The sequence below is a fragment of the Rhinoderma darwinii genome, chromosome 11 (assembly GCF_050947455.1).
Source record: "Rhinoderma darwinii isolate aRhiDar2 chromosome 11, aRhiDar2.hap1, whole genome shotgun sequence".
Classification (NCBI taxonomy): domain Eukaryota; kingdom Metazoa; phylum Chordata; class Amphibia; order Anura; family Rhinodermatidae; genus Rhinoderma; species Rhinoderma darwinii.
In genome coordinates this window covers 72,069,259-72,092,993 of record NC_134697.1, presented here as the reverse complement: position 1 = coordinate 72,092,993, position 23,735 = coordinate 72,069,259, and the positions used below count along the sequence as shown (strand labels likewise).

Below are 23,735 nucleotides of genomic sequence, written 5' to 3'. Positions count from 1 at the left end.
GACAATTGGTTTTGAGGGGGCTGGTGTTGAATTCATATTTTGTGGCAGTTCATTTTCCAAGGGTGCTATTGTCAAAAAGCACAATAATGGCGGCTCATTTTGGTCTTTGCTTTGGGGTCTAGTCTCTACTATGTACTCCGCTGCTAAGATCTTAGGTTACTGAAATAGAATATTGATACAGTATGTATAAAGTTCAAACAAAGAGTTAAAGAAGGGGTGCTAATTTAGAATGAAAGAGAGTTTTGATTGTATAAAGTCCATTTTTGAACTAACGATAGAAGCTGCCTATAAATGGGCTCATAATAGTTATATATAGACATTGTTGTTGGTTTTCTACATGAGTGGGAGTATTATTACTATAAAATATGCAAACTAGCTTTAGCTTTTCATACTATGTATAGAACTGATGAATCACTATATACTTTCTGTAAGAGACCTACCAATACAAATGGAAGCCTCCGGAGAAAACAGTGATTTATTGTATATGATATGGGGAGAAATGTTATAAAGTCTGAATTCGTCATACAGTGAGTTAACAATATTTTCATTTGCATCTCTTCATTCCATCCTCCTACTGTCTGCAGATTTAACATATCTCCGAGAATTGAAAATGAAACGAGGACTTGGTGCTCCTGCATTTTATGGAAACATTTTAAAATAATGGAAGGCAGATTAATGAATAGGTAAATTATAACGGGGTTCTGGGGAAAGTGCTACTTTAGCAACACATTAGTTCAACATGATTAACATAGTTATAATGAACACTAAATGAGATTCTAATGATGTGAAGGAGTAAGGAGTCACTGAAAAAGAGAAGGAGAGGGCGGTATGGCAGTTTTACGAGAATAGTTCATATGAGCTGGAGAATGTAGACGGCATTGTTGGAGTAATAAAAGGACAACGATAATGTGACCTGTAATACTGCGCTGGCAGGTGCTTAAACCAAAGATCCCTGTGAGTTAACAACATTTCATCTACAGGTTTAACACCTTAGCTGCTGAAGAGAATTACTATAAACAAATATTTCACCATTTTAACAAAAATGTGAATTCAATAAACTGTGTTTAAAGGCAAAAACTATTATATAAAGATAAAACTGTATGGTGAGTACTGTGCGGGAATTACTCTGGACGTTTAAAATGCTTAAAGAGGCTCTGTCACCAGATTACAAGTGCCCTATCTCCTACATAATCTGATTGGCGCTGTAATGTAGATAACAGTGTTTTTTATTTTGAAAAACGATAATTTTTGAGCAAGTTATGAGCAATTTTAGATTTATGCTGATTAGTTTCTTAATAGACAACTCGGTGTGTTTTTACTTTTTACCAACTGGGCATTGTACAGAGGAGTGTATGACGCTGACCAATCAGTGACAAATCAGTGACCAATCAGCGTCATACACGTCTCATTGTTCCAGCCCGGCTTCTTTCACTGCACAAACACACTGTAAAAATGGGCTGGAACAATGAGAAGTGCATGACGCTGATTGGTCACTGATTGGTCAGCGTCATACACTCCTCTGTACAACGCCCAGTTGGTCATTAAAGGGAATGTGTTGCCAGAAAAACATGTTTGTTTTTTTTAAATTAAACATTTAGTGTGTGGGTGATTAAACATTGTTCAAATTTTTTTTATTTTTTTCACGAGTCAGGAAATATTATAAATTAATTCTAATTTATAATACTACCCATTTTTGATCACTAGATGGAGCTATTCCCAAAATTGCAGCATTGCAAAATTGGGTAAAAAGCCCTCGCTCTAGTGAGCTCTCAGCATCCCCCCCTCCTTTATCCTGGCTAGTGCCGGGATAAACGAGGGGTTTGAACGGTGTAACCTCCTACACTGTGTGTCGCCATTTTTTGAGCTAACACATAGTGTAGTAGGTTTACATACAGTAGTAAACACACACAAACATGAACATACATTGAAATCTCTTACCTGCTCCTGCCGCCGCGGCTCCCTCCGGCCCGTCCGCTCCGTTTGCTGCCGCTGGTCCAAGTGCACAAATCCGGAAGCCGCGACCGGAAGTAGTAATATTACTGTCCGGCCGCGACTTCCGGTCCACAGGAAAATGGCGCCGGACGGCGCCAATTTCGAATTGGACTGTGTGGGAGCGGCGCATGCGCAGTTCCCACACAGACGCCGTACACTGAAGTCAATGGGACGGGAGCCGTTCGCAGTCCCTATGGGACTGTGGCTGCCGTATTCCATGTCTGTATGTGTCGTTAATCGACACATACAGAAATGGAACAAAAAATGGCAGCCCCCATAGGGAAGAAAAAGTGTAAAAATAAGAAAAAGTAAAACACAAACACACAAATGAATATAAACGTTTTTAATAAAGCACTAACATCTTTAACATATAAAAAAATAATTTGTGATGACACTGTTCCTTTAAGAAACTAATTAGCATAAATCTAAAATTCTTCATAACTTGCTCAAAAATGATTGGTTTTCAAAATAAAAACCACTGCTGTTATCTACATTACATTACCCAAATATAGCTTAGAATTGAACCGCTTTATTATAATGGTAGCTTTATTACAATGTGTTCAATTAATATCTTCTGTCAACACTCTTGAATGGAAGGGATTTTCTGTGTTTTTACATTGATGACTAATCCAAATTATTTTTTTTGGTATATACTAAGACAATACCATGCAAGTAAAATTCTAGAAAAACTCTTTTTAGATGTTACTGTCTTAAAAGGTATGATATATATTATTGACCATGGTTAAAGCGATTTCCCAAGCTTATTGCAACTAAATATAGAAAAGTACTATGATGTGGGTGGCTTACCATGTAAAGGATTAAAGTCCCCATGATTGCTCTCCCCTCTCACAGACATTGCCTATATTTAACACTGTCTGCATAGCCCTTTATTAGAACTGGTAAGATAGTGCCGTAATTACTCACTGTCTGCTATGGAGACATAGCTCTACTGTTCTACTGTTATACGTTGCCCAGCATAAGAAACACATCACTCCAATAACTGGGAGGGGGAGAGCGGGGAGCAGTGGAGAAAGGAGGCATGTGATGTGTGACGTCCCGTCCTGTACTACAAGGAGGGGGAGATAACCATGTGTTCAGTGTACAGAACATCACACAAGCAGGAGATATAGTAAACACCAGAAAAATAGTAATGTGACTGTATGTGAGACCGGATTACAGAGGCATTTCAGCTACAGAAAATATATTGTAAGTGACTAAACCATCTGCACACAATTTTTAAAGATTGGAAAACACCTTTATATAAAGTTTGTTTTTGAATCTAAAAATCTCCGTTTCCTTTTTCTGCTAGTTCAATCTGTATACAGCTACTTTACAGGCCAATAGGAGTCGTAAATAGCTGGAAACTGATAATCCCCTCGGCAAAAATTGGAAGCCATGATTTTAACAAATTTGTGTTTTGGAAACAGGGGAACAGTGCCAAACAAAGAAACAATGCATTACTAGAAAAACACAATCGTGTATATTGGGTGAAGAAGATACAGGAATGTGGATGACATGCATTCGCACAATAGTGTGAACATTGCAGTGATTTTACTGGTTTTCTAGGCAATACTATCTCCAGCTCTCTAAATGCATGTTAATCCTGGATAATGGAGCTATTTGGATAATGCACAATTTGCTGTTATGTAGCCAGAGCAAACATGGTTAAAAGTCTAATAGCATAGAGACAGGGTAAATAATAAATGTTCATGAAGACGTTCCGTACCTGGCTGGATAATGAGAAATGTGGTCAATGAATTTAAATGTAGATAACCTGGTATGAGGTTTTAATAAACTCTTAATAGAATTATGTATGTTCATAAGCAGAAAATATGTATTCACATAAAAATAGTATTGAAAACATATAATGCATTCCTACAATTCCATGTAAAATATGATACAGGTTAAGAAACAATCCTATACTTTAAGTGCACTTTAAAATAAATTTTCCATCTTCAGACAGAGTTAATCTCTTAAACATGTACCCGGCAAACATTTCGTAAAATCACTTTTCTGAATTTAGTTTTTTGTTTGTGTGGCTTATTACTTTGCAAAAGTTGTAAAGGAAGGTCAACTCATTCATTCTATAGGAAGTGTTGTAATGACAGACAAAAATGTACCATACACGCAAACTGATATACCGCATGTACAGTGGCCCTGAGGGTAAGAGAGTCCACCGCTGGCCCTGAGGGTAAGAGAGTCCACCGCTGGCCCTGAGGGTAAGAGAGTCCACCGCTACTTTTATTATCTTCGATCACAGCTGAAGTAGCTTTCAAATGAAAGCTGTTTTAATATACGTAATCAGTAATGATTCATATAGCGAAACATGAATGAAGAACCCCTGGACAGCATAGATACCAAATACTGTTCTTGTACACGGGCCCTCAGCTGCCTGTGTCAGCAAATTCATACAAGAATGGAGATTTAGAAGCTACTGTAATACAAATGTAAAATGTACATTAAATGTACTGTGATATTTGACAAAACATAACAGCATTTCTACTTGTATTATGTTACCAACACACAAAAGTGTGAGACTCTGTATCACTTTTTATTTATTTGTATAAATCAATATAGCGTTCTTGTGTGACCTGGTTGTGTTTCAGTTTTGTAACTAAAAGCCTTCAATAAAGATGCCTATTGGTGAATGTACTGAACTTAAATCAAATCGATCCTGAATGCAATGCCCATAAAACTGGGTTTTGGACTGAAACATAAACAATCCTTTTTATGAGACAATGACATGAGCAAATTTGTTTCTCCAGGCTTCATAAATGTGCAAGTTGGAAAAGTAGTATTGATGTTGGGGTTAATATTGGCATAGAGGAAAATTGACCATGCTTCACTTTGAGAATTGCAAATCTAATTGATCTGCTGCAGCAGGCTTTCAATTCCCGAGCAACTGTACAAGATGGGACGTGCAGAAGTTGCTAAAGCAGGGTTGGGCAGACTGCAGCTTGGCTCACAATGATACAACTCAGCAAAATGCTTAATTATGAAAACTAGAATGTGAGTAATGTAGTTCAAAAGGTATGTGCACCTTTACTTGGTCAGATACGAATGAGCAGGCACGTAACAGTAAATACATTTCTAGCTGCTACATAAATGATCTTCACTACCTCATTTTAATCACGTAATATTATTGCTGCAAGTGCTATGTTTTAGCTGTATGCCTCATTAATCCATTTTTTTGCTCCTTTACAACCACCTCAGTCTCACATAAACAGCTTATTCCGTGTTCTCATCTGAGCCATCAACATATTATCATTCATATAAAGACATGCATGTAGGTAAATACAACCAATTATGTTAATGTACTTGTTTGCATATACTGTATACAAGAGGTAGGAAACCTTTTTTGTATGGCGTGCCGATAAAAAAAGAATAAAAAAATGGATAAGGATGTACTCAGTGTGCCATGCAAACATGAAAATCATATTCGACAAACTGCTACCACGTACGTGACATAAACCAATTTATTAATTTAACTTATATTTCAGTGTGACCGTTGTCCCTGACTTCTTTTGCAAAGATACTCCATTTGTGGTACATATGAGAATACTGAACACCAGCTGCGGGGGTGCACATAAGAGAGACTGCAGCTACTGATCACCAGCTGCGGGGGTGCACATAGAAGAGACCGCGGCTACTGAACACCAGCTGTGGGGGTGCACATAAGAGAGACTCCAGCTAATGATCACCAGCTGCGGGGGTGCACATAGAAGAGACCGCGGCTACTGAACACCAGCTGCGGGGATGCACATAAGAGAGACTGCAGCTACTGATCACCAGCTGCAGGGGTGCACATAGGAGAGACTGCAGCTACTGATCACCAGCTGCAGGGGTGAACATAGGAGAGACTGCAGCTGGTGATCACCAGCTGCGGGGGTGCACATAAGAGAGACTGCAGCTACTGATCACCAGCTGCAGGGGTTCACAAAGGAGAGACCGCGGCTATTGAACAGCAGCTGCAGGGGTGCACATAGAAGAGACCGCGGCTACTGAACACCAGCTGCAGGGGTGCACATAGGAGAAACTGCGGCTACCGAACACCAGCTGCAGGGGTGCACATACGAGAGACTGCGGCTACTGAACACCAGCTGCAGGGGTGCACATAGGAGAGACTGCGGCTACTGAACACCAGCTGGGGGGTAGTGCACATAGAAGAGACCGTGGCTACTGAACACCAGCTGCAGTGGTGTACAAAGAAGAGACCGTTGCTACTGAACACCAGCTGCAGGGGTGCACATAGAAGAGACCGTGGCTACTGAACACCAGCTGCAGGGGTTCACATAGGAGAGACTGCGGCTACTGAATACCAATTAGGCGGAACTGCACACAAGAGAGACTGTGGCTACTGAACACCAGCTTAGGGGCGCTGCACACAGGAGGGCAACTACTGAACACCAACTGGGGGGCACCTAGGAGAGACCACGGCTACTGAACACAAGATTTGGGGGGTGTACATAGACGAGAACAATGCTACTGAAAACCAGCTTGGGGGTGTGCACATAGGAGGGCTGCAAACATTTGCTAACTTTTTCTTTTACAGAGTGGTTTATGTTCTTGCGGCGCTGGTCACCAGGAGAGAGCGGAGCTTTATTATGCACTTGATGACGCTGAACACCAGGAGAGGGAGCAGTGCTGCATTGTTTGCTTGTCAAGTGTTCAGCAGCAACAAGCACAATATAGCACCGCTCTTTCACCTGATGATCAGCGCCGCCAAGCACACAATGACGCGCTGTTCTTTCTTGCTGTGTTCAGCGCTGCTAAGCACACAACGGTGCTGGTCACCGGGAGCGTGTGCTGACCCCTGCTGTATACAAACCGCTGTTATATACACAGAGCTAACATACATAGTATACCATTCACTGCAACAGATCTTAACAAGCTACGGGGTAAGTTTATGACACACTTTAATAAATGTGCCAGTTTCTACAAGAATGTAGAAAAAGGGCCAAGAATGTTTTAAAGCTAAACAGTTTAATTTTATAGTACGGCAGAAGAAAGGATGCTGATATATCATGGGGTTCTTCTTCTTAGTGGTTGAGTTCAAATTTTAAGTGGAAGAAAGCTTGATATCTGTTTGCAGATCTCTTATTGTCTCTTGTATGTGATATTCAGGCCGGTGTACCCCTCCATTGTTTGTGTTTCTAACCCTTATGTGCAGCAGGTAAACTTTGGAATCTGTCAGGACCCCGTGGGCTTGGAGGGCTCTATGGTGATAAAGATAAAATGCTTTAGGCATGTCAAGTCAAGAGTAGGATAGACAGGGGACCAAGATACGCCTGGAGTGGTTTCTGCGTATGGGCCTTTAGAGAGAGGAACCTTGTGCCATTCCTCTCCCTTTGGCTCCATAGCCGCTGTGGGCACTGTCCTTTTAGTACAAATGCCCTTGAGGAGATATACAGTAATACAATAATATGATTGGTAAAATATGAATCTGCTATTGCAACAAAAGGGGTATAACAAAGAAAAAATAATAATAGAACACAATTCAGCAGTGAGATTAGAAAGAATCACAAGTCAATCATAGATAACAATGTTTCTCAGCATTTTTGTTGTTTTGATTTATTGTTTCTCTATGGCTAACTAGAGGCATCTAACTAGAGGTCTATGGCTTACAAAGTTTAATCCTTAGCCACCACCTCACAACCCTAGTCCTACCCCAGTACATTAAACATTTTAACTTGCATCTCCCCAGATGATTTTTTGATTCTTTGCCTTTGCTACAACAACTTACCCAGAACATGTTAGTTTATAGACTATTATATTTACAAATCTTTTTGTCCAAGTGAATGTAACACTGCCCTCTTCACAATTCATAATCCTAATAGCTCATGCACTAAGTTTTCTCTAAGAATGATCTTCATTGAAAGCCTCCTACCTTTATTTTGTCATTGTCAATTTTATACGATGTAGAGAGACCGTGTTCAATTTTCAATTGCTAGCCCTTAACCAGTCCAAGCAGGTAATGTGAAGTTAATGTTAAAGCAAGAAGTTAAATGTTCATTTGTACTTAAAGGTTCTATGAATATATGATACAGAGGATAAGGAGCAAGGTTATTACTTGGTAGTTGCAGTACAAGCTTGTTGATGGATTATTAATATTCAAGAACATTGACCAGGAATCCGGTCAAGTGTTCCCCGGTAGACAGCAGCAGGACGAGCTGTCAATTTTACAGTAGGAATAACATATCCAGCTTTCTCATAGATCCTTACCATGAGTGCAGGCAAAGCAGTCAACAAATCTAGGGCAAAATATAAAACTATAGAATGCATTTCTCTCCCCTAAAATAAATTTATTTGAGGAGGGAATGGGAATATGCGTTCCTAGGGGTTCCCCCATAGTTTAAGAATCATTGCTCTTGAAGGAGCTCAATGATGAAGCAAATGTGGTTTTAATTGTATACAATGAAAGGCACCAGGAAGAATGGCCTGCATTGAATTGAACAATGTGATGTAAGTCAGCGATGTGACATCTGCATTTCACCCAGAAGAAATCTATTTGACCAAGTAGGTTCTTGGTGTAGGAGAAATTTAGCATGGAATAGCGACTGAGTTTATTTAATCTAAATTTCTAATAATGAATTTAAAGAGGCTCTGTCTCCACATTATAAGTGGCCTATCTTGTACATGATGTGATCGGCGCTGTAATGTAGATTACAGCAGTGTTTTTAATTTAGAAAAACGATCATTTTTGACGGAGTTATGACCTATATTAGCTTTATGATAATGAGTTTCTTAATGAACAACTGGGCGTGTTTTACTATATGACCAAGTGGGTATTGTGGAGAGGAGTGTATGACGCTGACCAATCAGTGACCAATCAGCGTCATACGCTTCTCTCCATTCATTTACTCTGCAGATAGCGATATAGCTATATCACTATGTGCAGCTACATACACAAACACTAACATTACTGCAGTGTCCTGACAATGAATATACATTACCTCCAGCCAGGACGTCATGTGTATTCATAATCTGACCACTTCTCTGCACGTCTCTGTGATTTACAGCACAGCAGGCGTAGTCTCGCGAGATTACGCTGTAAACTGTCATTTACAGCGAGATCTCGCTGTGCTGTGCTGTAAATCACAGAGACGCTACAGAAGTGGTCAGGATTCTGAATACACATCACGTCCTGGCTGGAGGTAATGTATATTCAGGACACATGAGTAGCGTTATAGTATGTTAATGTGGCTGCACATAGCGATATAGCTATATCGCTATCTGCAGAGTAAATTAATGGAGAGAAGTGTATGACGCTGATTGGTCACTGATTGGTGAGCGTCATACACTCCTCTGTACAACGTCCACAAAAAGTAAAACACGCCCAGTTGTCCATTGAGAAAGTCATTAGCATAAAGCTAATATAGGTCATAACTCCGTCAAAAATGATCGTTTTTCTAAATAAAAAGCACTGCTGTAATCTACATTACAGCGTCGATCACATCATGTACAAGATAGGGCACTTATAATGTGGTGACAGAGCCTCTTTAACCTCAGACCTGTTGTTGAGTTTTAAGTTTCAAATATATTGCTTTGCTCAACACATTTTGTTTTGGGCTGAACATTTTCTGGATAGTATCGGTGCATGACTCTAACACACAAAAAGAACAGGTGACCACAACTTCTAAAAATCTTTAGGTTCAGACATTGAAACTAGAGTAAAGGTCATGTAAGTTCTCATGATTTACTGTCCTTCGGTCATGAGTTGATGTAATTTAAAGTTTTACTACTTAATAATTATTAGTTGATCAAGGTTTCCGAGGTGGTGTGAGCCTCTGTTGTGATTGGATACAAATGTATTGCTATGTTATAAATTATGGTATAAAATCAGCTGTATTCCTGAATAAATCTAGATCAATCTTCAGGGTGTCTGGTCTCCTTGCGCAAGTTAAAGAAACGCATACCTTGATAATCTCACTAATTTTGTTATCGGATAAATTCTATGACACTTGGTGTAGCTCCACTGCTGCTTTTTTTGTGTGTATGATTTAGTTGGGTGTTTTCTGGAACATTCTCACATCAATAGTGTACTTCTCTTGTTTATCAGTGTACTGTAACATAATTGACAAGGACACATTAAAGGGTTATTCACATTTTACTAATCATCTTTCAAAAGATAGTACATACCCAAATAAGATACTTGCCAATTTCTATTATTTTTCAAAAGTGCCAAAATGTTATTGTCCCTATGTTGTTATTTGAAGTATCCTTTGGATATGGCCACCACTTGTATCCAGCTGTGTCATCCATGTTTGCACAACACTGTAAATATCTTCTCCATTGATTCTGGCAGGGTTCTCAACTTCGGGCCCAATTCTTCAATTCAGCTATACTTGGAATATGGGTGCATGAGTACAGCCAACATCTTACTGAGCCTGTCTCAAGGCTCAGGGAAGCAAGCAGGGGCAGGAATATGTTGTCTTGTACCCATCCTTTTTGGTCACATAGGTGCTGCCCTCTAACTAACTTAAAGAAGACTCTGAGATGGGAATACCCCTTTATGAAGAAAAAATAACACTCGTTTACCAACAATAAAATTGAAGTTGGAGAATAATTTGGGGTTTTACTGATTACTCTAGAATTTTTATTTACTGTAGCAGAAAATACATTTGTAGAATAATTTCCTATTTAATCTCCAGTATGAGCTAGAGGATTTTGAAATCATATTGTTAAATATTATGTCATTATAATTACTAAAGTGAAACAAATAGCTTTCATTTGGTTGATAGTGAGGAAATCATTTGCATAAGTCTGGAAAGTAAATGCTCTTTAATGGACTTGACATTTTTTTAACTACACTTTCCCGAATTTAAATATGGTCCACTCATCATTTTAGGAGGAAGATTTGTGGAGTGTTAAATATTTTAGCATGGTTAAAGCACGCTTGTTAAGTGTTCGCATATAATTCAAGATTTTGAATCAGTAATGAAGGCATGGAGCTCTGGGAATTGTATTCCGTACATTATGGATTTTAGCAGACACAAAATTCAAAATACAGAAAAATATTGATACAATTTCAGTCAAAAAATGACCAGAAAATAAAATTTTCATTCCATTTACAGAGAAAGTGAGCTTTCTCACCCAAAGTTTACAACTGATGGCTAGAGACCCCGCAGGGGAGGCCAGTTGCTACGGCAACCATCTGACACTGAAGTCTCAGTTGCTAATAGTTACGTTAGCATCTAGCTCGTCCTGCCTCCTTGCAGAGTCTTCCACCGTCAGTTGTAAACAAACTTCAGGAAGAAGAGCCAGGATTCCTTGTGGGTAAAACTACACTTTAACTAAATGACTGTGAACACTTCTACCTATAAATAAATAGGAGTTACAGAATACAATCTAATCCATTGTAAAAGGACAATTCTGAGGGTCCAAGCTGCTGGACCCTGACCAACCTGATCCTTTTGAAATGCCTTATTGACAGAAGACGTTATGATGAGAAAGTCTATTCAAGGTTTATGAGAGGCTTTGGCACAATAATGGGCCCCTAAGGCCCAGCACAAAACAACCCTATTTGAAGCTGAATTAGAGTCAATCACTTTCTTGTAAGAACAATTCTTGAGAATTCACAAATAACATACCAGAATGTATTAACACCTTAATGTAATGTAATTCCAGAAAAATTCTATACATTTATGTCACAGTGATTGTGTGGGCACAACAGTTGCGATCACCAGCTGGAGTGTGTCTGTGATTGACAACTGAGCTGGGTCAGATACTGTTTGCTTCACCAATTAAGCAACCCTTTGTCATCTCCCCATCAGCCTCGACATTTATTGGAGCTGGCGGTTTTAAAATGCCAGCCTGGAGCCTAACAAATGCCCCCAAGGCTGTCCAGTATTCATGCGCAGGCAATAATATAATGTTATACAGATATATTACTTTATATTATAGCTAAAAAAAATGCTTAAAAGTAAAGGTCCCCTTAAAAGGACTAACATTTTTTTTAAGAAATAATTAAATATTTTGATTAAAACATAAATAAATGATGCAGCAGGAAAAAAATACTATAAACGAGTGTACTTGTCTTGACCCGTTCAATAATGGTATGCCATCTTTTAACAATCATGGTAAACAATGTAAAAAAGAAAACAAGGTGGAATTTCTTTTTTTTAATGAATTCCGCCATTCTAAAAAATTCATATTAATTCATTGTTACCATATACAGTATGAACCCAAAAATAATCTCTAAAAGATATTCGACCTGTCACGCAAAAAACCAAGGCCTAAAAAACTTTATGGCTGATGGAACGCGAGGAGGCAAAAACAAAAACGTTCCTTGTTACACTTTGTGAGCCTTTTGCTCTAGTGGGTCCAAGGTAACCTACTCCAACAATGTTTAAATTAAAGGCATTATAGGCATCATTATAAGTAGAATTATATAGTGTTAATATTAATACAGGTTGGGTACAACACTCATACTTTTCCTTCCTTGAGGACGATTGGTTGGAATATTGAAAACCATAAAGAGATTAATTGCTAAAAACAATTTGCTAATTTTTTTCTTTTTTTTTTGTCCAAGTGAACGCAATGTATCATTTAAATGTCAGTTAAGAGGTTACAATGCAAACTCAAAACAATAAAATAAAAATAAACCATACAACTTCAAATGGGCTTTAACATTTTATTCTATTGCATTTGCAGCAATAATTACTGCTAAATGATGACAACCATAATTTTAAATAAGAATGTATGTTCTACTCTGCTGGTTAGGAAAAGCTGTATACAGGGAACAAATTAGTTCTTATTTTATAGCGTGTTATATTCAGAATCTACTTACATCCCAGCATGTCACAGTGTGGAGTATCGATTGGTCAGTGTTCTTGAGCTTGGACAATATCCTTTGAGCGAAATTTACTAAAGGTCAAGGGGTAGCTCAAATAGAATGAGTTACTATTGTCAATTTACACTGCCTTTCCAAATATCACATGGCTCAGCCACCATACATATGATATCATGGACAGTGCATTTAGTATTCAACCAATACATTTGTAAATAAAAATTGTAGATAAAAATTATATTAATATTACAAAATGTAATAAAAAAATATTTTGTAAAAATCATGTAGAATTTATTAGAAATTAATCTTAATTCCACAGCTAACCCTATTAGTTTACAAGGTTTGATAAACTGCCTATTATAAAAATAACTAAAATTTGAGATTATTCCGCCTACCTTTAATTCCTCCTGAAACTTATTTTCTAGTAGTTTTGCTGCTTTCCGATCCTCAATCTCAATTTTCCATTTTTCAGCAACTATTCTTGCTTTTTCTTTGGCCATGGCATCTCGAAACTTTTTTTCTATTTCCGCTTCTTTTTGCTTCCTTTTGGAAATGATATTATAGTTAAATACATAAATAGTCATATCAGTGAGGGCCTCTGTTCACACCATGTTTGGGCCATCGGTCTGAATGTATAATTCACAAACAGATGCAAATACATGCCATGCCATGTTTAGATCTGCCCACTTAGGTCCTGGTGCAAAAAGAAGCCCAAAGGCCACTCTGTCACATGAGAAGACATCAGTATAGTAAATGCTACATCTTAGGCCCCATGCACACGAACGTAAAAACGCCCGTAATCACGGGCCGTAGTTACGGCACGTAATTACGGGCCCATAGTCTTCTATTGGCCACGGGTACCTCCCCGTAAGCTTTCGGGAAGGTGCCCGTGCCGTTGAAAAATATAGAACATGTCCTATTTCAGGCCGTAATTACGGCACGGGCATGCCCATAGAAGTCTATGGGGCTCCCGTAATTACGGGTGACTACGTGTGTGCACCCGTAATTACGGGAGCGTTGCTAGGCAACGTCAGGGGATAGTCACTGTCCAGGGTGCTGAAAGAGTTAAACGATCGGCAGTAACTCTTTCAGCACCCTGGACAGTGACTTCCGATCACAATATAGAGCAACATTTAAAAAAAATAGAAGTTCATACTTACCCAGAACTCCCTGCTTCTTCCTCCAGTCCGGCCTCCCAGGATGACGTTTCAGCCCATGTGACCGCTGCAGCCAATCACAGGCCAATCACTGGCTGCAGCGGTCACATGGACTGCCGCATCATCCAGGGAGGTCGGACTGGATGTCAAGAGAGGGACGCGTCACCAAGACAAAAGCCGGGTAAGCATGAATTTATTTTACTTTTACTGCGGAAAGGGCTGTCCCTTCTCTCTATCCTGCACTGATAGAGAGAAGGGGCTGCCAATTAGTGCAGTGCAATTTTGCAGCGAAAACGTGCCCGTAAATACGGGTGGAATACTGGTGACACCGGACCCGTATTTACGGGCACGGGTCCGTAAATACTGGTGCAATACGGGTCGAATACGTGTGACCAAGGACCTGTATTTACACCAGTATTTACGGGAGGACAAAAATATGTTCGTGTGCATGAGGCCTTAGATTGTATGCACTATTACAGCTTTTTCATTGTGACCTATGAGCTTTAAGCTACGCCTCTCCTCTAAAGCCACTTTACTGAAGTCGGATAGCGCAGCAGACTATGGAATACAAATGTAAACCGGCTAAACTTGTTCCAAAAGGATACTCTTTTGGTATACGCTTGCCCCATAGCAACTTGCTTAAGTGTCACAGTATGTGTGTGCATAATTTTTAAGGTATCCATCAGAAGTATGGTGTAAATATGATTTGAATATATCCATATTCTCATAAGGAGATATATTTTACTAGGCATTAATATAGGACTCCAAACCCAATAATGTGTAATATGGTAAAGGAATTCCTTTAAATGAACCATAGCATAAAATGCCCCTATCATAAGATGTCCAAGTCAGTGCGTGCTAATGGAGTCCATTTTAGTCTCCCCAAAAAACACAGCTTTAGGGTATGTGCACACGTAGTGACCAAAAACGTCTGAAAATACGGAGCTGTTTTCAAGGGAAAACAGCCCCTGATTTTCAGACATTTTTTGAGCAACTTGCGTTTTTCGCGGCGTTTTCGCTGCGTTTTTTTACGTCCGTTTTTGGAGCTGTTTTCATTGGAGTCTATGAGAAAACGGCTCCAAAAACGTCCAAAGAAGTGTCCTGCACTTCTTTGACGAGGCAGTCATTTTATGCGTCGTCGTTTGACAGCTGTCAAACGACGACGCGTAAATTACAGGTCGTCGGCACAGTACGTCGGCAAACCCATTCAAATGAATGGGCAGATGTTTGCCGACGTATTTGAGCCGTATTTTCAGGCGTAAATCGAGGCATAATACGCCTCGTTTACGCCTGAAAATAGGTCGTGTGAACCCAGCCTAAGTGTTAGGGTATTTTCACACGACAGCGTCCGTAACGGCTGAAATTACGGGGATGTTTCCGCCTGAAAACATCCCCGTAATTTCAGCCGTAACGGCATGTGCAGGCGCTTGAACGCCACGTCCATTACGGACGTAATTGGCGCTGCTATTCATTGGAGTCAATGAGTAACGGCTCCAATTACGCCCAAAGAAGTGACAGGTCACTTTTTTGACGCGGGCGTCTATTTACGCGCCGTCATTTGACAGTGGCGCGTAAATACACGCCTTGCTTTCAATGGGCAGATGTTTGTCAACGCTATTGAGGCGCTATTTTCGGACGTAATTCGGGGCAAAAACGCCCGAATTACGTCCGTAATTAGTGCGTGTGAACATACCCTTATATTTAGCTACCACATGCTAACTAAGGAGGGCGAGTAGATAGGAATACCTGCATAAGTTCAGAGCTTTTCTATTTACTAATGAGATCATATTGATGATTAACCCCTTCAGGACTGAGCCTGTTTTGGCCTTGTGGATGCAGCCGATTTTTTAAAATCTGACATGTGTCACTTTATGTGGTAATAACTTGGGAATGCTTTTACCTATCCAAGCGATTCTGAGATTGTTTTCTCGTGACATATTGTACTTTATGATAGTGGAAACATTTGATCAATAAGTTCAGCATTTGTTTTTTAACAACAAATTTTGAGAAAATTAGCAAAAATTAGCATTTTTCTAAATTGAAATGTATCTGCTTGTGAAACAGATAGCAATACCACACAAAATAGTTACTAATTAACATTTCCCATATGTCTACTATATGTTGGCATCGTTTTCTGAACATCCTTTTTTTTCTAGGACGTTACAAGGCTTAGAACTTTAGCAGCAATTTCTCACATTTTCAAGAAAATTTCCAAAGCCTATTTTTATAGAGACCAGTTCACTTCGGAAGTGGCTTTGAGGGCCTTATATATTAGAAACCCCCATAAGTCACCCAATTTTAAAAACTGCACCCCTGAAAGTTTTCAAGACAGCATTTAGAAAGTTTTTTTAACCCTTTAGGTGTGTCACAGGAATTAAAGCAAAGTAGAGGTGAAATTTACAAATTTCTTTTTTTTTGTCAGAAAATCCATTTTAATATTTTTTTTTCTGTAACACAAAATGTTTTACCAGAGAAACGCAACTCAATATTTATTGCCCAGATTCTGCAGTTTTTAGAAATATTACACATGTGTCTCTAGTGTGCTAATGGACTGAAACACTGGCCTCAAAATCAAAGGAGCACCTAGAGGATTTTGGGGCCTCCTTTTTATTACAATATATTTTAGGCACCATGTCAGGTTTGAAGTGGTCGTGTGGGGCCAAAATAGTGGAAACACCCCCAAAAAAGGACACCATTTGGCAAGCTACACCCCTCAAGGAATTTATCAAGCGGTATAGGGCATTTTAACCCCACAGGTTTTTTGCTGAATTTAGTGGAATTCATCCATAAAAATGAAAATCTAAATTTTTTCCAATAAAAATAAGAAATTATTAATTTTTACAAGGAATAAAGAAGAAAAACCGCCCAAGATTTGTAAAGCAATTTCTCCTGATTACGGCAATACCCCCATATGTGGTAATAAACGGATCTTTGGACACACGGCGGGGCTCAGAAGGGAAGCAGCGCTAATTGGCTTTTGGAGCTCAAGTTTGCTGGATTGGTTTTCGGGTGTCATGTCGCATTTGCAAAGCCCCTGCAGGACCAAATCAGTGGACATCCCCCAGAAGTGACCCCATTTGGGAAACTACAGCCCTAAAAATAATTTATCTAGGGGTATAGTGAGTATATTGATCCCATAGGTTTTTTGCTGAATTTAGTGTAATTATGCCATGAAAACTTCTATTGTTTTTTATTCTTTTTTTTTTATGGCATTCACTGTACATTATAATAGACATATGTAATTTATTCTGTGGGTCGATGTGATTACGGCGATACCATATGTATATAGTTTTTTTTATGTTTTACGGTGTTTGTACGATAAAATCACGTTTTTAAAAAAAATATTTTGTTTTTGTGTCGCCATATTCTAAGAGCCACAACTTTTTTTTTTTTCCATTAAGAATGTTGTGTGAGGGCTTGTTTTTTTGCAGAACAAACTGTAGTTTTTATTGGTACAATTGAGTACATACTACTTTTTGATCCCTATTTATTCAATTTTTTAGGGAGATGAAGTGACTAAAAATAGCGATTCTGACATCGTTTTTTTATTATTTTTTTTTATGGCTGTCACCGTACGGGATAAATTACATTATATTTTTATAGTTCAGGCCATTATGGACGCGGCGTTACCAATTATGCATAGTTTATTTCTTTTTTTCTAATAATAAAGGACTTTATATGGGAAAAAGGGCGATTTTTAATTTTATTATTTTGAAATTTACCTTTTTCTTTTGTATATTTTTTTGGAACTTTTTTCAACTTTTTTTTATTTTTTAGTCCCACTAGGGACTTGAAGACCCAATTGTTGGATCGTTGTTATAATACACTGCAATACTTATGTATTGCAGGGTATTATACCTGTCAGTTTCCCACTGACATGGGGCATATTAGGTCCTGCCTCTGGAAGGATCTAATCGCCTTCCATAGATGGCAGACCGGAAGCCTTTGTTAGCCTTCCAGATGCCATAGCAACAATCAGCCCCCACAATCGCGTAGCGGGGGGCCGATATTGTTGTAACAACTTAAATCCGGTGGTCGCTATTGACTGCCGCATTTAAGGGATTAATTGGTTCGGATCACCGTTGTGATCCGACCCGATGTTTTCCCCCAGTACTACGGCTGCTAGTAGCAGCCTGTACTGGGAGATGCCGGGCTGCGGGGAATGCCTGTGTGCTCTGTTAGAAGCACACGTAGATTAACGGGCTGCAGGCACAAGGACCAGTGCTGCAGCCCATTAATCTACGTGGTCGGGAAGGGGTTAATGAATGATACATATTGTTCCACGCATTTCATAGATCAGCAACAAATCAACCATTTTTTATGGAGTGGCCTCATTTAGTGGAATGGCCCAGCATTTTCTAAAGATGTCCATCTGGCTTTAAGTCAAGTCACTGAAGAATTTACACTCACATATGTTCTATGAGTTTGATCGTTTTGGTCATAATCCATTTCATAAATCCATCCCTGCAAGCAGAGTGGTCACCTTTAGGATAGTCTTGAACACCTCTGAATTTATTTTGCTGACTATGTACAAGGCCAGTATAAAAGAAGCAAAAAATCACACAGCTACCTCTATTTGATCATTGATAATTCTTAGAGCAGTTGACAATGACTTCTAGCAAGGGCATACATACCAATAGAGGCAACCTTTATGGCTGCTATCAGACCCAATGTGGAAGGAGGCCCACCTCAGGTCTTTCCCAATGGACAGAGGGAACAGTGCTTTTCCTCTTTACAGTTTCTGCAACTCTGACAAACAAGGGAGGAAAAACCAGACCAGAGGAGGTTCCACCAACCCTGTCTCCTAAAAAGCATGTGTAGTCAGGTGGGTGAAAAAGAATTGGGCACACTTGGCTTAAAATGGATAGTGTGATCCAGTACATAAAATAGACCTCATTGTAAATTTTGCTATAGGACCCCATTTTATCTTCGTATCTTTTACCATCACTGCCAAACATCCCAAACTTTTAGTTATCTGACCACAGCACCTTAACTGTTTCTCAGCTACGTAGCTAATGTGCAATTTCTTAAACTCGAGTAGAGACTAAACATTTACTTTACTGTTATCTAAAGGCTATAAGGTTTGGGCACACTTTGAGTTCAAATTGAGATCATAAGATGGTTTGATACAGCACATAAAAAAGTCCCCAATGTAAATTTTGCTATAGGACTCCATTTTGTCTTTGTACACCCTTATATGCCATTACTGCCAAATTGCACGAACCTTGGCCTATTCCTCAGCTCCATATTAAATGTTCAATTTCTTAAACACTTGTGGAGACTAAGACCCTGTTCACACTGAGTTTTTTTGCAGGCAGAAAAAATTCTGCCTCAGAATTCCATCAGGAATTTTGAGGCAGATGTTGAACTGCCTGCACTTTTTTTCGATGTTTTTCGCCTGCGTTTTTCACCCGCGGCCCCTGGAGCTAATGCAAGAACCGCAGGCAAAAAATGCTGCGATAAACACTTGAGAATCAAAATCAGCACCAAATAACTCAGTGTGGACTGGCTCTAACAATTCTTTTCAATGATATCTAAAAGCTGAAAGGTTAGGACTTTCTTATTCAAGTTATGATAAAGGTCATAACGTCTCAACCATATTGCCTTTCACGGACTATCACTGCTAACCTTATGTGACAGACCTGAACCCTTTGCAATTTACCTTTGCAAGTATGCAAATTAGAAAACAATTCATTTGTATTTAATATAAATGGTAACATACTAGTATAAACAAAGCAAAATATTTAATATTTATGTCATATTATATATATCATATATGACATATCATTCAGACATCAGATATCATTCAGACTTAATACTATCTCACCATTGTTCCTCTGCTTCCTTCTGAGCTTGATATCTGGCTCTCTCTGTCATCAGTTCCTCACATATTTCCTCATATGGCTTATCACCTTGGGCTTCTCCCATAATCCAAACCCATATTTCTTCATCGGCACCTCTTAGCCACTCAATATGCTTTGAGTTATCTAGAAAGAGTAAATACATAAATATAAAAAATAAATTGAAAAAATTCATCCATTTATTCTCCATTTACTGTAATTGACATATGTAAATTATGTATTACACCATTCCCACGGCCATCTTTTTTTTTTATTTTTTTTTATAGACTACAGACAAAACAAGAGGCAGATAGAAGGGAGTATGACTTCAGGATCGGATTACACAGGGTGTGTTTGTAGTCTGTAATCATGGAAACAAAAATTTCTGCATAGGAACTGTAAACATAAAATGTAGGATTTTTGTTTAATTAAGACTATTTGCAAAGTTGCTTAAATTTTTTATGCAATAAATTAATACAAAATGGTTATGCAAGTGTGCGTAACATTTTAAGTAATGCATTTATAACGGGCAAATCATTTAGCCAATAAAATGGGCAGCTTTGGCAAGGAAGCAAATATGGAAACATTGTGAATCAGTCAGAAAATGTATCAGAAGTACTTCAAAGTTTTGCTCTATTATACATTGTAGAATACAAATAATGATTGGATGATAACCTTGCATGCAATGTGAATGCCATGATCGAAAGAATGCTTGCTGAAGAAAAAGATTATTGCTTAGAAAGGGAAAAAAAATCAAATATTCACTCATCATGGGAAAATGTTCATACTTTGCACCAAGAAAATATCTATAAACTTTGAAGGGCTTATCGCATCACAGACAGCCCCGGTAATATTGGAGGTGGCAAAGCTATCCGGCCAAGGTCTGGTTCCCAAGAACCCCAGCAATGGGAGGATTTTGCTGTAGGTAGTTGCCATCAATTGATTAAATATAGTATTACACGACTCACATTGTGGAAGTCGGTGATTGTTAGCAGCTCTCCACTCAGGCTCACAAAGAGGGATTCTGAGCGTTGTACCCGCCTCCAAGACATCCAAATCGAATTTCCAGTTTTGGGGAGAGCAGATATTATCCAGAATAAAACTTAGTCACATAAAATTATTCTTTCCTATTCACTAAAATAAATGATACAATGGAGCACCCTGATAAGACAGACTAAAAATAGAGCCTAACTTTCTAGCGCACACAATTGATTGGCCACTCTTTTAGCTATACATGTGCACCAATTCCCCACTTTCGCAGCTGTGATGTTTGAATGCTTGGAGTATGGTTCATTGACCCTGGGGAATTCCTTCAACCTATTGGAGGTGTTACATAGTTACACAGTTACATAGTTTGTATGGTTGAAAAAAGACACATGTCCATCAAATTCAACCAAGGGATGGGAAAAGGGAAGGGAAACATTTCTACACATAGAAGCTAATATTTTTTTTGTTCTAGGAAATTATCTAAGCCTTTTTTAAAGCATCTACTGTGACCAGCTCCTGCGGTGACTATTCCATAGATTCACAGTTCTCACAGTAAAGAAGGCTTGTCGCCTCTGCAGATTGAACCTTTTTTCTCCAGAAGTGCCCCCTTGTTTTTTGAGGGGGTTTTACATGGAACAGGATTTCACCATATTTTTTGTATGTGCCATTCATATATTTATATAAGTTAATCATGTCCCCCGTTAGTCGTCTTTTTTCAAGGCTAAATAGGTTTAGTTATTTTACTCTTTTTTTTTACATAACTTAAGTTCTCTATGCCCCTTATTAGCTTTGTTGCATCTTCTTTGTATTTTTTCTAACTCCAGGGCATCCTTTCTATGAACTGGAGCCCAGAACTGAACTGCATATTCTAGATGAGGCCGCACTAATGCTTTGTAAAGTTGTAATATGTACACCCAGATCCTTCTCAACAAGTGACTCTCCCAGTATAGCTCCCCCTAGGATATATGATGCATGCAGGTTGTTGGTACCCAGATGCATAACTTTACATTTATCTACATCAAACTTCATTTGCCAAGTGGACGCCCAAACACTTAGGTTGTTTAAATCCGCTTGCAATTTACGAACATCTTCCATAGACTGTACATTACCACATTTCTTGGTATCATCTGCAAAAATAGAAATAGTGCTATCAATCCCATCCTCTATATCATTAATAAATTAGTTGAATAATAGTGGCCCCAGCACTGAACCCTGGGGTACACCACTTATAACCGGGGACCATTCAGAGTAGGAATCATTGACCGCAACTCTCTTGATACGGTCCTTGAGCCAATTCTCAATCCAATTGCAAACGATACTTTCTAAACCTATTGTCCTTAATTTACCCATTAGACGTCTATGAGGGAAAGTGTCAAATGCCTTTGAAAAGTCCAAAATCACTATATCCTCAGCGGCCCCTATGTCTAGTCTTCTGCTTACCTCATCATAAAAACAAATCAGGTTCATTTGACAACTTCTGTCCTTTGCAAAACCGTGCTGGCTGTCACTTATAATGCTATTTATTGTCACATATTCCTGTATATTGTCCCTCAATAGCCCCTCAAACATTTTCCCCAGGATGGATATTAAGCTTACTGGTCTATAGTCACTAGGGGAAGACTTAGAGCCCTTTTTGAAAATAGGCACCACATTTGCCATGCGCCAGTCCTTTGGCACTATACCTGTCACTAGAGAATCTCTAAATACTATGAAGAGGGGGACAGAAACAACTGAACTAAGCCCTTTAACCCTTTTCCCGACATTTGTCGTATGGATACGTCATGGAAAGCTAGTGCTTCCCGCATTTTGCCGTATAAATACGACAAATGGTGGACACCGGCTCAGAAGCTGAGTTGGTGCCACCATCGCCGGATGTTAGCGGTATCTTACAGCTGACATCCGGCTGTAATGGCGGGGACCAAAATAAGCTTCGAGCCCCGCCATGAACCCCTTAAATACAGCGCTCAAACGCGATCGCTGCATTTAAGCTGTTTGCAGCTCATCGGAACCCCAGCAATAAAATTGTTGGGGTACCGGTGGCTGTAATGGCAACCGTAGACCTAATACTGGCCTCCCGGTCTACCTAGCATGGAAGCCTTCCAGGACCCGCCCAGCTGCGGAGCCTGAAAGGCTTCAGTAGCCGACGTCAAGATGGCGACGGCTCAGGAGCTGAGGTGGCGTCATCTCAGGTGGATGTCAGCTGTATATTACAGCTGACATCCACCTGTAATGGGAGGAACCAGAGCTAGCTCCGATCCCTGCCATTAACCCCTTAGATGCAAGGGGTATTTTACTGTTTTTTTTAACCCAATTATTATACCACCTGACTATGCCCTGCTTACATGTGCCTCCACATTATAAACGGAAACACCAGCAATACTCAAACAATTCTACTACCAAGCAAATCCACGCTCCAAACGCCAAATGGTGCTCCCTCCCCTCTGAACCCCACAGCATGCCCAAACAGTAGTTTAGTTCCATATATATGGCATCGCCATACCCGGGAGAACCCTTTTAACAATTTTTGGGGGGTGTGTCTACAGTGGCACAAGCTGGGCACAACATATTTCCCACTGATAGCATGACATTTTTACTTTGCACCATCCGCAGCACAATCATTTATGGGAAAGACATGTGGGGTGAAGATGCTCACTACACCTCTTAATAAATGCCTTGAGGGGTGCAGTTTCTTAGGAGTTTATTTTATTATTTCACATCAGAGCTCTGCAATTGTGAACCAATACTTTGTAAATCGCCAAATTAGGCCTCAATTTTACATAGTACGCTTTCACTCCTGAGCCCTTTCAAATGTCCAGCCAAAATATTAGGGCCATATGTAGGGTGCTTCTAAAACCGGGAACACAGCGTAATAATTAGAGAGCTGTATTTTTATGGTGGCACAAGCTGGGCACCACATATTGGCATATCTATGGAAAAAATATCCCATTTTCAATCTGCAACATCGAGTGC

The 23,735-nt window shown here is 39.3% G+C and overlaps 1 protein-coding gene across 2 annotated transcripts in view; it reads right to left on the bottom strand.

The window, feature by feature from the left end:
* SH2D4B (SH2 domain containing 4B) overlaps positions 1-23,735 on the bottom strand; it is a 156,727-nt gene that overhangs the window by 76,815 nt on the left and 56,177 nt on the right. For both annotated transcript variants that reach the window (XM_075842799.1, XM_075842800.1), the window contains 2 exons: positions 19,766-19,925; positions 13,177-13,324 (listed from right to left, as the gene is read on the bottom strand). In XM_075842799.1, coding sequence (XP_075698914.1) covers positions 13,177-13,324; positions 19,766-19,925 — 308 coding nt within the window. The remainder of the gene's footprint in view (positions 1-13,176; positions 13,325-19,765; positions 19,926-23,735) is intronic.